The sequence below is a fragment of the Fringilla coelebs genome (assembly GCF_963513975.1).
Source record: "Fringilla coelebs genome assembly, chromosome: 29".
Taxonomy (NCBI): Eukaryota; Metazoa; Chordata; class Aves; order Passeriformes; family Fringillidae; genus Fringilla; species Fringilla coelebs.
In genome coordinates this window covers 2,793,883-2,808,213 of record NC_140055.1, presented here as the reverse complement: position 1 = coordinate 2,808,213, position 14,331 = coordinate 2,793,883, and the positions used below count along the sequence as shown (strand labels likewise).

The 14,331-nt window shown below is 60.9% G+C and overlaps 2 protein-coding genes across 2 annotated transcripts in view; one reads left to right on the top strand and one right to left on the bottom strand.

The window, feature by feature from the left end:
- ASH1L (ASH1 like histone lysine methyltransferase) overlaps nucleotides 1-4,152 on the top strand; it is a 78,934-nt gene extending 74,782 nt beyond the window's left edge. The window contains 2 exon segments of the mRNA XM_084223012.1: nucleotides 516-817; nucleotides 2,018-4,152. Of these exon segments, the coding sequence (XP_084079138.1) occupies nucleotides 516-817; nucleotides 2,018-2,109 (394 nt within the window). The 3' untranslated portion in view covers nucleotides 2,110-4,152.
- A 2,432-nt stretch (nucleotides 4,153-6,584) lies between these two features.
- On the bottom strand, nucleotides 6,585-13,143 carry RUSC1 (RUN and SH3 domain containing 1; the record flags this gene model as incomplete). Its single annotated transcript, XM_084223214.1, has 9 exons — nucleotides 6,585-7,166; nucleotides 7,875-8,003; nucleotides 8,309-9,296; nucleotides 9,579-9,625; nucleotides 9,716-9,821; nucleotides 9,910-10,084; nucleotides 10,211-10,287; nucleotides 10,926-11,042; nucleotides 11,556-13,143. The coding sequence occupies 9 exons, from the start codon at nucleotides 13,141-13,143 to the stop codon at nucleotides 6,998-7,000; spliced, it is 3,396 nt and encodes a 1,131-aa protein (XP_084079340.1). The 3' UTR covers nucleotides 6,585-6,997.
- Between the last annotated feature and the right edge of the window lie 1,188 nt (nucleotides 13,144-14,331).

Below are 14,331 nucleotides of genomic sequence, written 5' to 3'. Positions count from 1 at the left end.
CTGTGGAAATAAGAAGTTTAAATTATTTAAAGCTCTCTAAACTTTCAGAGAGATAAAAGGGAACAAGTGAGGAGGGGTAGGCAGCCTTACTAATGTACATCAGGAAAAGAAAGGAGCCATTTGACAGTCAGAAAAAAGCAGCTGAGTGAGGAGATGCCCACAACAGGAGGCTCCAGCCTTCCCAGATGGAGGAACCCAGGTCTGCCTGTGTCTGTGGGGCAGTCAGAGCCCAGATCAGGCAGAGCCTGCAAGAACATCCTGCTAAGGGCTGGGCCAAAGTGGTTTTGGAGATAAAATCTTTTGGAGCTGAAAATAAAAATCCATTTGTTTTTCAAAGCTGCGTTTGGTGCGATGCAGGTAAAGCTGTAGCACTGGGGGTGTGAGTGCAGGGATTGAGGGAAGAAACTGAGCTCCAGACTGCCCCTACCCATGGATGAGTGCTGGACTTGCTGGGAATTGTCCTTTCAGGTGAAAAACTTCTCTTTAAACCCGATTTTTTTTTTTTTCCTTGCAAGGTCATCCTGGAAATCAGATCGCTCGAAACCACAGATCAAAGACTTAAACCAAGAGGAAGATCCCCTGCCCCTGATGGAGGAGGTGCTGGGGGCCCCTGAGCAGGCTCCAGGGGAGCTGCCCAGCCCCGAGGAGCCCGACAAGGAGCCCGTGGCCAGCGAGAGCTGCGAGGCTGAGAAGAAGGGGGACGAGAACCCCGCGGACACGAGGCCGCTCTGCAGCCCCGAGGAGCGGCGGCACCTCCAGAGGGAGAGGCTGAACCAGATCCTGCTCAACCTCCTCGAGAAAATCCCAGGGAAAAACGGTGAGGGGTCAGGCTCTGCTTGCTCCTGCGGGTCTGGGGTCGCTTGGCTGAGCTGTGTTGATAAATTGAATGTTTTTGTGGGAATTTCTTGCTAGCAGGCATTAGGAAAGTCAGATTTCTTTGCAGCCAGAAATCCACTAAATCCAAGTGAAATTTCTGACAACTATGACACTGTTTTGTATCATATTTTAAATTTTTTTTGGTATAATATTTTTCATAACAAAAGGTTTTTAATAACAAAAGGTTTTTAATAACAAAAGGTTTTTAATAACAAAACCTTTCCATAAACTAATTTCCCCCCCATCATTCCATATCTGCAATGGAGAAACTTTACAGACAGACCAGGAAGGACTGAGGGCAATTTGGAAAGTCTCTTGACTTTTCATGAGCTTTCCTTTGGTTCTGAGTACCTGCTGTAGGTGTTTGAGCTGTGGGATGAGGGGACACTGGTGAGGTGTGACCCAGCTTTTAAATTAAAGCCCAGGCTGAGCCGTGTCCAGTCTCTTCCTGTGGCCGTGTTCACAGGGGTCTCAGGGTGAGGGAAGAGATGAGAATGTTGACTCCATGTTCAGAAGGCTTGGTTTATTATTTTATGATATTTATTATATTTAAAACTATACTAAAAGAATAGAAGGAAGGATTTCATCAGAAGGCAGCTAAGAATAGAGAAAGAATGAATAACAAAGGCTCAGACTGACCGAGACAGTTCAGACAGCTGGACTGGGATTGGCCATTAATTAAAACAACCACATGAGACCAATCCCAGATCCACCTGCTGCATCCCACAGCAGACAATCATTGTTTACATCTTGTTCCTGAGGCCTCTCAGCTTCTCAGGAGGAAAAAATCTTAAGGAAAGGATTTTTAGTAAAATATCATGGCTACATCTTCCAAATTCTGGCAATGCCACACAGTCATGGACTGATGCTTCATTTGGGTTGGATTTCTGGTCCAGCCATGTCTCAGGGCTTGGGTCACTCAGCACCTTGGATTTCCTGGAGGGAAACATCCTTGAAAGCAGCAGGAATCAGAAACAGCAGTTCTGTGCTTGAGGGCTGGTGGAGGCAGCGCTCAGCGCTGTGCTCTGCCTGCCCAGCTGGGCAGCACTCCCAGCTTGGACTCGATGATCCTGGAGGGCTTTTCCCTGCTCAGTGGTGCTGCAGTGACTGAAGTGCCCCTTGTGCCTGTGCTCTGTTGCAGCCATCGATGTCACCTACCTGCTGGAGGAGGGCTCGGGCCGGAAGCTGCGGCGCCGCACTCTGACCATCCCCGAGAGCAGCTTCAGGAAGTGACCCAGGAGGGGCAGCCGAGCTCTGGGGTCTGTCTGGGCTGGGGCAGAGCCCAGCCTGGGCAAGGAGGGCAGCAGCAAACTGACAAAATACAAACAGTAGCGCCTGGGGGGCCGGGCTGGCACGGTGCCCACCCTGCTCTGCAGTGCTCTTGGTGTGTGTGTTGGTGGGCGTGCCTTGTATTGATGTTAGGTACTGAGGAAACCTCGTGGTTATTGTCCAGGATGGTCAAATTTAATTTATTTTTGCTTGATATTCCCACTCAGAGGAGAAAAAACAAACAAAAAAAAAATTAAAAAAAAATAATAATAATAATAAGGAGGGCAGAGGAAAAGGACTGAGTTACTCTGAGGAGGATGTTCCCCACGGTCACTGCTCACCTGGGATCGTACCAGCCACCCTCAGCACCGCCAGGGAAGGGAATCCAGGAATCCAGAGGGGAGAGGAAAGGCCCAGTGGCTTAAAAGGAAAAGCTGCCCTGAAGCTGTGGCCTCTGATTTGCACAAGTTCCAAGAAGAGAGAAACGTCCCCAGCAGCCGTGGGACAGCTGAGCACGTGTCCCTGTGGTCTGTGCCAAGGAGAAGCTTCCAGAGGCCCTTGGAGCAGGGCAGGAGAGCTGGGATGAGGCACTTGCTGTGTGGGGGGAGGGGGTGGGGTGTGAGTTTTTTCACTTTTTTTCTGCAGAGAAATTTTATAAAAAGCGAAGTCAGCTCCTGACGCCACCATTGCTGTTGGTTTTTTTGATAAGCTGTGGTTCTCGTGTGTCTCGTGTGTTGTGCAAATAAAAACCCGTTAAAAGAAAAAAGGAAAAAAAAAAACAAAACAAAAAAACCACCAAAAAAACAAACAACAAAACAACCCCAAGGACCCTTTCACTCCGTGCCCGTCAGGCAGTATCCGAGCGAGTGTTTGTCGTGAGCTGTAGAATTTATCAACTGCTAACACTACCCTCGTGTGCCGGTGGACAGCCGGACGTCCGGGCAGCGGCTCCCGCCGGCCCCACCCCGTGGCGACTGTCGCGATTGTCGCGATTGTCGGCGGGGCCGGGCGGCCCGCGCTGCCCCCGGGCGGTGGCTTTGCTTTCCTGTCTCAGACGTACACACGCATATCCAGTCCTGTTTTAGGTGTTCTTATAAGAAATCCAGTTTTTAATGTGCCAAGTTGTATATATCTGCTGCGTGGATGTAAAGCAATACCGTAGTTACATGTTCCTTTTTATGGACCAAGCTCGTCCTAATGTACATTCTTGTTATTATTATAATTATTTTACTCTTAGTGGAACATGACTCATTCCATTAACTTTTATGTGTTGATTTAAAAAGAGAAAACAAAACAAAACAAAAAAAAAAAAACACCAAAAAAAAAAAAGAAAGGAAAAAAAACCCTTTGAGAAAAAAAAAATATTTTATTAAAAAAAAAAAAGAAATAAGAAAATAGTTTGGAATATTTTCTTACTGTAGAGAAGCACTGTACAGTACCAGGAACCCTGAGTATAAAATACTCGTGCGTGTAGTAGGAATATCGCATGTCCAAACCCTCGAGTTGTCTCATTTAGTTTCAAACAGAAATCATTGTCTCAAATGGTGTTAAACACTAAAAAGTTTTTAAAAAAAAAAAAAAAAATAAAGTGCGTACAGAAGCGAGACACTAGCTCTGTCATTTTATCTTTCTTTTGTTGAAAGACTAAACAAAATGTTTTTTAGACAATCAAATGTTAGGTAAGTGCAAAGAATTGTTTTTTCTTACTGGTGTAGAAATTAATGACTTTTTTTATTTTTTGGTTATTTTATAATACTGAGCAGACCCGTGTGTCCCCAGGATCGCCGCCGGAGCCAGGAAGCACTACGTTACTGCAAATAGAGCTGAACCTTAGTCTGCATGGGTGTAGGCTGTGTGATTGCTGAAAATAAATGCTGCTAATATATTTCCTTTTTACAAAGCATATCTAAATAGATCATTGTTTTGATGTTAATCTTTGTAAATTATGTATTACCAATTTTAACATTGGATGTAATTGCATAAAAAGCCTGCATCTCAATCCTGAGAGTCTAGTATTAAATGGAAAATCTTTTCCTAAGGTTGGCTCGGCGGGTTTTCTTTGCTGAGCTGGGTGGGAGGGTGGATGGACAGGAGGACAGGAGGAGGTGGATGGACAGGAGGACAGGAGGAGGTGGATGGACAGGATCCATCTGGGCAGGCTGGATCCATGAGATCCACGGGATCCATGGGGTGAGGCTCAGCAAATGCTGCGAGCTGCCCTCGGGTCACAGCAACCCCACGGAACATTCCAGGCTCAGGAAAAGGGGCTGGAAAGGCCCTGGGGGTGCTGGGGACAGCAGCTGGACACAGGCCCAGCTGTGCCCAGCTGTGCCCAGCTGTGCCCAGGTGGGCAAGAGGCTGATGGCACCTGGCCTGGAGCAGTCCCAGCCTGGCCACTGGGCCGGGACAGTGACCCCAGCCCCTTCTGCTGCCCTGCTGAGGAACCTCCAACCCTGGGGCAGCTTTGGGCCTTGATGGCAAGGAAGAGATTGAGGGGCTGGAGAATCCCTGAGGGAACTGGGCAGGGGCTGGAGAATCCCTGAGGAGCTGGGCAGGGGCTGGGGAATTCCTGAGGGAACTGGGAAGGGGCTGGAGAATCCTTGAGGGAACTGGGAAGGGGCTGGAGAATCCCTGAGGAGCTGGGCAGGGGCTGGAGAATCCCTGAGGAGCTGGGAAGGGGCTGGAGAATCCCTGAGGAGCTGGGAAGGGGCTCAGGCTGGAGCAAAGGAGGCTCAGGGGGCCCTTGTGGCTCTGGCAGGAGGGGACAGGTCCCAGGAACAGGGACAGGAGGAGAGGGAAGGGCCTCAGGCTGGGCCAGGGGAGCTCAGGGTGGGCACAGCAGGAATTTCTCCTGGGAACGGTGCTCAGGGATTGGAACTGCCCAGGGAGGGTTGGGGTGCCCATCCCTGGAGTGTCCAAGGAACACCTGGGGGTGGCACTCAGCTCTGGGCTGGGGACAAGGTGGGCACTGGGCTGTCCTGGCTCCTGAACACACCCTGGGAACCTGGGATCACCACCTGGGATGGGAACCTGGGATCACCCACCTGGAATGGGAACCTGGGATGGGAACCTGGGATCACCCACCTGGGATGGGAACCTGGGATCACCCACCTGGGATGGGAACCTGGGATCACCCACCTGGGATGGGAACCTGGGATCACCACTTGGGCTGGGAACCAACCCAGGAACACCCACCTGGGAACACCCAACCTGGGGTCACCCCTGGGATGGGAGCCCAGGAACACCCCCTGGCACTGAACCCCAGCTGCTGGAGGTCTCAGAGGGTCCAGTGTGACCCTGCAGGAGGGGTGGGGACAGCGCTGTCACTGTCAGGGGTCACAGGGGTTGTGACCACGGCTGCCTGTGAGGCAAATTGGGGCAGGAGCCATTAAATCCACAGAATTGGTGCCTATTCCCAGGGGATAAACCCTGGAGCCCCCTTGTCCTGCACAGGCTGGGGACTGTCACCCCCAGGGCGTGTCCCACCTGCACAGGTGAGTGCAGAGACATCTCTCACCTGCAGGGTCCCTCAGGAATGAAACAGCTTCTCCTCCACACCCCTTGTGTGGAACCTGATTTTTCTTTTTCCCTTTCCCACTCTGGCTCTCTGTGATCATGAAAATGCCACGCTTGACCCTTTTAAACCCAAGGCTCGGGGGGCTGTTTATTTAAAAAGAAAATAAATAAATGGAAGTGCCACCTGGCTTCCTCCCCTCCTGGCATGACCTCGTTCAGAAAGCCCAGAAGCAGCTGTGGAAATCAATCAAGCCTCCTTAAGGCGAGCCAAGGAACATTCCAATTAGGAGAGAACGTCACTCGGCTGAGAAGAAAAATCCCAGGGAGAGAAATGGAAATGAGAGCAGAGTGAAAGGAGAGCAGCTTCACCCGGGGCTGGCACAGCGGCTTTTGGCCGCCGAAAGGGGAAGTCGGGAGGGTGAAACGTGGCCGTGGGAGGGAGCAGAGGACAAAACCATCCCTGGGGCCGGGCTGCTGCTGCTGCTGCACTGCCACACCTCGCTTTCACTGGGGAGCCCAGCAGGAAACGCAAATTCTGGCATGAAATCACAAACAATGACAAAAACATGAAGACCTTGGAGCCGTCTAGCCCCTACTGCCATCCTCTGGGCTACGAAAAGATGAGTTGAAGTTACATAAATAACTAAACCAGCGACCTGGGCTGTTCCCAGTTGCTGTGCAGCTCCCACGGCTGATCCCCAGGGATATTCCTGGCTCTGCGAGGCTGCAGCCGCCTCTCCCACGCTGTGGAGGAGCCGGAGCATCTTCAGGGGTGTGAAGCCTCCCTGCCCTCCCTGGCTGGCAGCCGGGATGCTGAGAAACAGCACGGCCCCGGCATCTCCTCATCCCACCCCCGTGTGCCCGTGGCCAGCGCCAGCCCCATCCCCACTGCCACGCGCGGACACGTGAGTCACAACCTTTATTTCCAGCTTTTTCCCCGTGGAACGAGCTCATTCCTGTGGTTACAATGATTTACAGAGTGCTGGGGGGATCCGGCCCCGGCCCCGGGGCACGGCAGGGCAGCGGTGGCAGGACAGACAGACGGCACGGAGGCGACACGGGGCAGGGAGAGGAGCCGTCCCTGCCCTGGCACGGGGGTGGGCAGCAGCTGAGGGACCCCGAGCTGCCAAAGAGGAGCCGGGGGGACACGGTGGCAGACGGTGACCTCATGCAGCAGTGACAGGCACAGGGCAGGGTCCCCCGGGAGCTGCCAGCCCCGGAGGTGGTGAAGCTCTGGAGGTGACAGGAGACATCCATCCCCTCCCGGAGCTGGCACCCGCTCCGGAGAGCTCAGCTGCTTCCTCAGGTCCCTTCCTCCTCCTCCTCCTCCTCCTCCTCACAAAATCAGGGATGTGTAACCGACAGGAACGAGGCCGGTGCTGTTGCCATGGCAGCAGCGGATCCAGTCTTCATCCACGGTGGAGAGAAGCTCCAGGACGTCTCCTTTTTGGAAGCTCAGGTGCCCGTCGGCCGTGCCCGTGTGGTCACACAGTGCCCGGACTGCCCTGCACCACAAACGTCACCCCTGTGCCACAAATGTCACCCCTGTGCCACAAATGTCACCTCAGACTCGCCTCCCCGGGGACCCCGAGGACCCTCAGAGGCTCCCACACCACCTGGGGGGTGGGAATGGGGTGGAATCGGGGATTTTCTCAGGCAGAGGTGCCCCCTGAGGAGGGCTCTGTGCTTGGCAGAGCTGTCATGGAGCCCTCGGGAGGAGGAGCAGAGCAGGAGGTGTGGGGACATCAGAGATGGCACAGAGGGTGTGGGGACATCAGAGATGGCACAGAGGCTGTGGGGACATCAGAGGTGGCACAGAGGGTGCGGGGATATCGGGGTGAGTGAGGATGGGGAAGAGGGAAGCAGCCAAACCCCGTTTGGGATGGCCACACACCCACCCTGCCCACTCGGACAGAGCCAGGTCACAGCTGCCACATCCTTGCCCTAACCAAGCTGCCACAAATCCAGAAAAGACACAAGAAAATGCAAAAAACTGTCCCCAAAACGCCTGGGAGAAACAGCTGACCCCAGGTGGGCAGAGGCTCAGGTTCCCCCAGAGCCCAGCAGGGGAAGGGGATCCTTGGGGGTGCTTTCCCTTCAGAGATGTGTGCGAGCCCCAGGCCGGGTCTGAGAGCAGCCCCGGCTTTTCCCAGCCAGGAAAGCCCCCGCAGCCCTGCCCAGCCCCAGCCCTGCCCCTCCCAGCCCTGCCTCACCTGCGGGCCGGGGGCAGGGCGGGCTCGCTCCTGCCCGGCGGCTCCGGAGCGCGGCTCCTGTCGGGCGCCAGACCCTTCACCACCCCGGCCAGGACGCGCGGGCTGGGGGCCAGCCAGCGGGACGGCCTCCTGCCGGAGCAAAGGGAGCCACCAGCTCACCTGGGAGCTCCTCCTGCTGCTCATCTCACCTTGTTCTGGCGATCTGGGAGCCACCAAGCAGCGCTGAGCCTCCCCAGGAGCTGCTGCTGCTCCACAGGACTGAACAAGGTGATGGCAGCAGCACTCGGGACATGCACTAATCCCAAAGAAAACCCTACAAGATCCCCACCGTGCTGAGCCAGGCAGAGAAACCCTTCCCCAGCTCACCTGAGCACACAGAAACCCCTCAGCACCCACAAACCCTTCCCCCTGTGCCCGCCCGAGCTGGGTCTTACCTGGACCCGGCCGAGGCGGCGTCGGGGCTGGAGGGGAAGCTCCTGGACGAGGGGTTGGTGGCTCCAAAGAGCCAGCCCAGCCAGCTGCCCTTGTCAGGACTGGGAGGATCACCCATCTGTGGGCCAGGAGGTGCTGCCTGGCTCCTGTTGGCAGGAGGCTCCGGGGAAGCAGCCAGGAGGTTTTTTCCAGCAGTGGGATCATCCAGCTTGGTGAAGGCTCCGGTTCCAGTGGGCATGAAGAGATCTTCAGGGGAAGAGGTCCCTGAGGTGTCAGTGCTGCTGCTGGGCTTCGGGCCAGAGCGTTCAGGGCCAGCTTTGGTCTGGAGGAGCTGCAGCTCCGTGCCTCTGGGCTCACTCAGGGAAGTTTGGGATTGCCCAGCCTGGCCCGGGCTGGGCTCCCCCGCGGCCGCCCGCAGCTTCGTCCACCAGACCGAGGGGGACTTTTCCTTGCTGGGAGCGGTGTAAATCCTGGAGCTCTGGCTCAGCTGGCCCCACCAGCCACTGAGGCCAGCCCCAGTGCCCCCAGTGCCCTCCTGAGGCCCGTGGCTCTCGGGGGGGGTGTCAGAGCCCAGCAAGGCGCGGCCGAGCTGGTCGCCCCAGCGCAGCACGTGCTGCAGGGTTTGCTGCAGGGCAGCCCCCACTGGGGGGGCAGGGATCAACCCCCCCATGGGCGCTTGGGACCGGCCCCCCGTGCCCCCCACCCTGCCCAGAGCATCGGGGGGGGTCTCATCCTCCAGGCTGTCCCCAGCAGCGCCGCTCTGGCCCCCCAGAGACCCCCACACCGGGCCGGGGCACGGCGGGGACTGCAGCCGGCGGGACACGGGCCGGACGTCCACGGAGAGGTGGTGGTGCTCAAAGAGCAAGTCCAGGTGGAAAGTCAGCACCGAGAGGGGCTGGATGAGCAGCAGAAGTTCGTCAGCAAGGTGGGGAAGAGGGCCTTGGCTCAGGGCAAAGAAGGCCGTGGGTGAGTAAAGCACGGAGATCACACCTGTGGGGACAGGGACAGGTGAGGCAGGTGCAGAATGTCCCCTGTCCTTGTCACATCCCCACCAAGGGCCAGCCAGGCTGTCCATGTCAGTCAGAGCACCCTCTGTGCTGAAGATGCAGCAGGAAAACGATCCACTATGGAAACTGGATGTGTCCCAAGCCCAGATGGGATGTATCCCAGAGTGGGATACACTATGGAAACTGGATGTGCCCCAGAGTGGGATTTTCAGCCTGGCAGGTTGAGAAGGCTTGGGGGGGGAGCTCCTGGGCACTGTGTCCTTACCTGGGCTCTTCTGCAGGTGAGATATCCACAACTCCAGCTGTTTAATGCTAAACAAGACAAAGGGACCCCAGATTAGAGCTCTTGGGGCAGCTCCAGCCTGCTGTGGCAGTGGGGCTGGCAGGGTCAGTGACACTCACTTCAGAAGGCCGAGGATAAAGGCGTGGAACTTCTGCCTGCTGCTGCTGAGAGGGGCCAGCCCGGCCACGTGCCAGCACAGGGAGTGCAGGGAGCGAGTGTTGGGGCCTGTGGGGTGCAGAGCACAGACACTCACTGCCCAGGGCACAGCAGCAGCACCCCAGGCACCTGGAGATGCCCCCAGCCTCGCCCTCACCTGTCTTCACCGAGGCTTCCACCACACTCCAGGGGGAATTTTTCCTCTGGCCTGTGATAACATCCTTCTGGAAAGGCTTCAGGCCGTCCTCCACCAGGGCGTAGAGCGCAGGGCACAGCGTGTGCAGCAGCAGGTAGCCCACGTCGGGGTTGAGCCGGCTGTCCCCCAGCTGGGCCTGAGGGAGGCACGAGCAGAGGGGAGGGGAAGGGCAGCACCTGATTCCAGTGGGAGGGATGAGGGAATCCCGAAATCCTTCCTGCCCAGCCCAGCCCAGCCCAGCCCAGCCCAGCCCAGCCCTCACCTTCTGCACCAGGTTCCGTGCCGTGCTGAAGTGGGCGATGACCTTGTCCACAGCGGAGCTGACGGCGACCAGCAGCGCTGGGGACGAGGGAGAGAAGGAGAGGAGGAGAGAAGGGTCAGCTCGGAGGGACCCGCCGGGCACCGAGCGGCCCCGGGCACCACCGGACCCTGCAGCGCCCACGGTGCTGTGCTGGAACCGGAGCACCCTCGGGGGGGCTGCAGCGTTCTCCGGCTCGCCCGGATCACCTGCCGGGAGCGGGCAGGGCCGGGCCCGGGGCAGGCAGCGCTGGCTGTCCCTGCCGTCACTGTCCCTGCCTGCACTGTCCCTGCCTGCACTGTCCCTGCCTGTCCCTGCCTGTCCCTTCCTGCACTGTCCCTGTCTGCACTGTCCCTTCCTGCATTGTCCCTTCCTGCACTGTCCCTGCCTGTCCCTGCCTGTCCCTGCCTGCACTGTCCCTTCCTGCACTGTCCCTGCCTGTCCCTGCCTGTCCCTGCCTGCAGTGTCCCTTCCTGCACTGTCCCTGCCTGTCCCTTCCTGCACTGTCCCCGTGTGTCCTCCGCTGTCCCTGCCCCAGCCCAGCGCTGCGGGTGCCCAGGACACCGACCCGCACCCTCCCGACCCCGCGGGTCCCGTTCCCTCCTCCTCCTCCTCCTCCTCCTCCCCTCCCGTTCTGTCCCACTCCCCCGCCGAAGCTCCGGCGAGGATTTGCCCCAACCTTTCGTTTGCTCGCCATGGGGCCCCTCCGCTCTTCCCCCGCCGGGCCGGGCGGCTCCAGCGGCGGCTCCAGCGGCGGCTCCAGCGGCGGCTCCAGCGGCGAGCGGCTCGGGCCTGGCTGGAGAGAGCGGGGCAGCGGGGTCAGGCGGGCCGGCGGCTGGAGCGCTGCCCGGGCCCGGGGGAGGAGCGGGGCCGGCGGCGGGGCCCGGCTCGCTCCGGCTCATGGAGCCGCGGGGCGGAGGGCGGCGGGGCCGGGCCCGGGAGGAGGAAGCGCGCTGGGAGCCGCGGGGCGGAGCGGCACCGGGACAGCCCCGGCACGTCCCGGGCCGCGCCGGGCGATGCGGGGAGACCCACGGACCTCGCCGTGCTCGGCCCGGAGCGCCCCGGGATCGCTCCCACCGACCGGAGACGCGCACCTGGCCCCGCAACCCCCAGGCAGGACCCCGGAGGGAGCCAGACTCACCCCCAGACTCACCCCCAGACTCACCCCCAGACTCTCCCCCAGACTCTCCCCCAGACTCACCCCCAGACTCACCCCCAGACTCACCCCCAGACTCTCCCCCAGACTCTCCCCCGGACTCACCCCCGGACTCACCCCCGGACTCACCCCCGGACTCACCCCCAGACTCACCCCCCGGGCGGGTCTCGTCTCCTCTCTGAGCCGCCCGTGGCACCGCGGGGTCCCCGCCGGGACCCCCGAGCCTCCGGAGCGGGGCCGTGCCCAGCCCCTTTTCTCCTGGGGGCATCCCCCCCTTCTCCACATCCCTCGGCTGCCCCTCCGCGATGGGCTGCAGGCTCGGCCGGGGTCTCCTTCTCGGCTGGTGGCCGTCGCTGGCTGCCAGCACCTGTGTCCCCCCCAGGGAGGCGGGGGTCCCCCAGCCCGGGGCGGTCCCCGGGGGCAGGGGGGGATGCTGGGCCGGCTCTGCCCGCTGCCCCTTGGGCTGCCTGGCGGCGCTGCGGGACCGCAGCTCCTTGAACGTCGTCACCTCTCTCTGCCTGGGGCCGGGAGGCCTGGCTGGCCCGTCCTGCTGGGGCTGGAGCTGAGGCTGGGGCTGCGGCCGGGCTGGCTCCTGGCCCGCGGTGCCGGAAAGGAGCTCGCAGGTGGGGGGAAGCTCCGTGTCAGGCGAGAACACGATCAGCCAGTCACTGCGGTCAACCCTGGCCTGGGCGAGCGTGGGCCCGGCCGCGTTCCTCTTCCTCCTCTGGGCCAGCTCGTGGAAGGAGGTGATGGTCTTGGCGGCCGCGTCTCTGCAGAGCTCCCCCGGGCCGGCCCCGGGCTCCGCCGGCCGCGCTGGCCCGAGCGGCTGCTCCGCTCTGTGCGCGTTCAGGACCTGCAGCCGCCGCCGGGGCCGAGGGGGCACGGGCGGGGGGGGCCCGCCGGGCCGGGGCCGCGGCTCCGGAGCGCCGCCCGGGATCCCGGGATCCCGCCGTTCCGGCACGGGCGGCGGTGCTGGAGGCGCGGCATCGGGCTCGGGGAGGGGGTTGCAGTTGGGGTCTAGGTCGGTGCAGGTGCCGGGGGTCTCCTGTGCCACTGTGCTGGGAGAGAGCTCGTCGCAGTGGGAGTCGAGCGAGTTGATGCTGCAGAGGCTGTCCGGGCTCTTGCTGGCCACAGAGCTCTTGGTGGCTCTCGGGGGCACCGGGGAGTTGTAGTTGGCATCTCTCCCGTGGCACGTCCTGTGCTGGTCAGCCAGAGGCTCTCCATCGGCCACAGGCTCTCCATCGGCCACGGGCTCTCCAGGCCAGGTGTTTTCTGTGGGAATGACGTTCAGCTGCTTGTCAGGGGACTGGGACCCCGCTCTGGCAAACTCCTTGCAGTACACCGAGACCGGGGAGTCATCCAAGCTGAAATCCGAGCAGCTACTGACAGAGGAGGAGGAGGAGGAGGAGGAAGAAGCCAGATCACAAGGGGGATCACAAGGGGAAGCCGCCTCCTCCTCGTCTCCGCTGTGCAGGCAGGGGAAATCCTCAGGGTTCTGCAGCCCGAGCGTCTCCGGCTCTGGAGCGTGGGACTCACAGCAGCGGCATTTCACGGAGGGATTGTTGGAATTGGCATCCACCGGCTCCCGGTTCTCCGGGCACTGGGTGCAGCCCGTCTGCTCTCCCCCGCCCGTGGAGCCGTCCTGGAGCTCGGGGTGCCGGGAGAGGTGCAGCCCCAGGGAGATGTGCTGCAGGTGGATGTGGTTGAGGTTGCACAGGAGGCCTTTCTTTGGAGCCAGCATGGTGCTGCCTCGCTGGAAGTGCCCGAGCTCCCAGGAAAGGCCAGCAGCTCCTCTCTTCACACCATCCAGCTCCCTGCAAGCACCAAACACCCTCCTGGTCAAGGAAGAACACAGCGGGACAAACCTGGAGAGAGGCACAGCCGGGGGAAGAGGGACGGCAGTGACCTTGCAGCAGGGCCTGGCACAAGGGCTGGGGGTTGGAGAAGGGGATGCGCCCCGAGGGAGGGGCTGCCCCACAGCTTCCTGCCCGGCCTGGGGCTCTGCAGCCGGGCGGGGACTGAAGGCAGCCGCTGGTCCCTGGAGCACGGCCTGGGAATGATCCCAGGAAGCTCGGCTGCCCCGGGGCTGGATTCCCTCCGGAGGGTCGGGAGCATCTCGGGGATGCCGTCAAGGAGAAAACGCCCTTGGAGCCTCATCGAGGCGGGGAGGGGTGAGGGGGGATGCTGTCCTGGCTGGGGGCGGTGGCACCAGGGGGTTTCAGGGACCAGGGCTTGGCCGGCAGCTCCCGGCCCTGGAACCGCTGCAGAACCGGCACCGCACCACCGGGCCCGCCTTTACCGGGGAGGGAGCCGCGGCTCCGGGCACCTGCTGGTGGCTCCGGGCAGGGAACGGACAGCGGAGAGCGCGGGAGGGCGGCTCCAAGCATCCTCCAGCTCCGAGCACCGCCGGCCTCAGGGCGAGCACCGGCCGCCCCGAGCATCCTCTAGCCCCGAGCATCCCCCGGCCGCAGGGCGAGCACCGGCCGCAGGGCGAGCACCGGCGGCCCCGAGCATCCCCTGGCCCCGAGCATCACCCGGCGGCCCCGAGCATCCTCTAGCCCCGAGCATCCCCCGGCCCCGAGCATCCCCCGGCCGCAGGGCGAGCACCGGCGGCCCCGAGCATCCCCCGGCCCCGAGCATCCCCCGGTTCCGAGCATCCCCCGGCCGCAGGGCGGGCACCGGCGGCCCGGCAGCCGGAGCGGCCCTGCTGGGCGCGGCCCTCCCCATCCCCCTGCAGCCCCCGCCCGGCTCCATCCCCCTTCCCCGTCCCCCGCTCACCTCGGCGCTGCGGCGGCGAATGCGGCTGCGGGAGGGAGGGAGGAGCCGCGGCCCCGCCGCCGCCCGCCGGGAGCCGCCCGGTCCCGCCCCGCCGCCGGCGGGGGCGGCGCTCCGGGCATCCCCCCACCCCGGAAAGCACGGGAGGGGTACC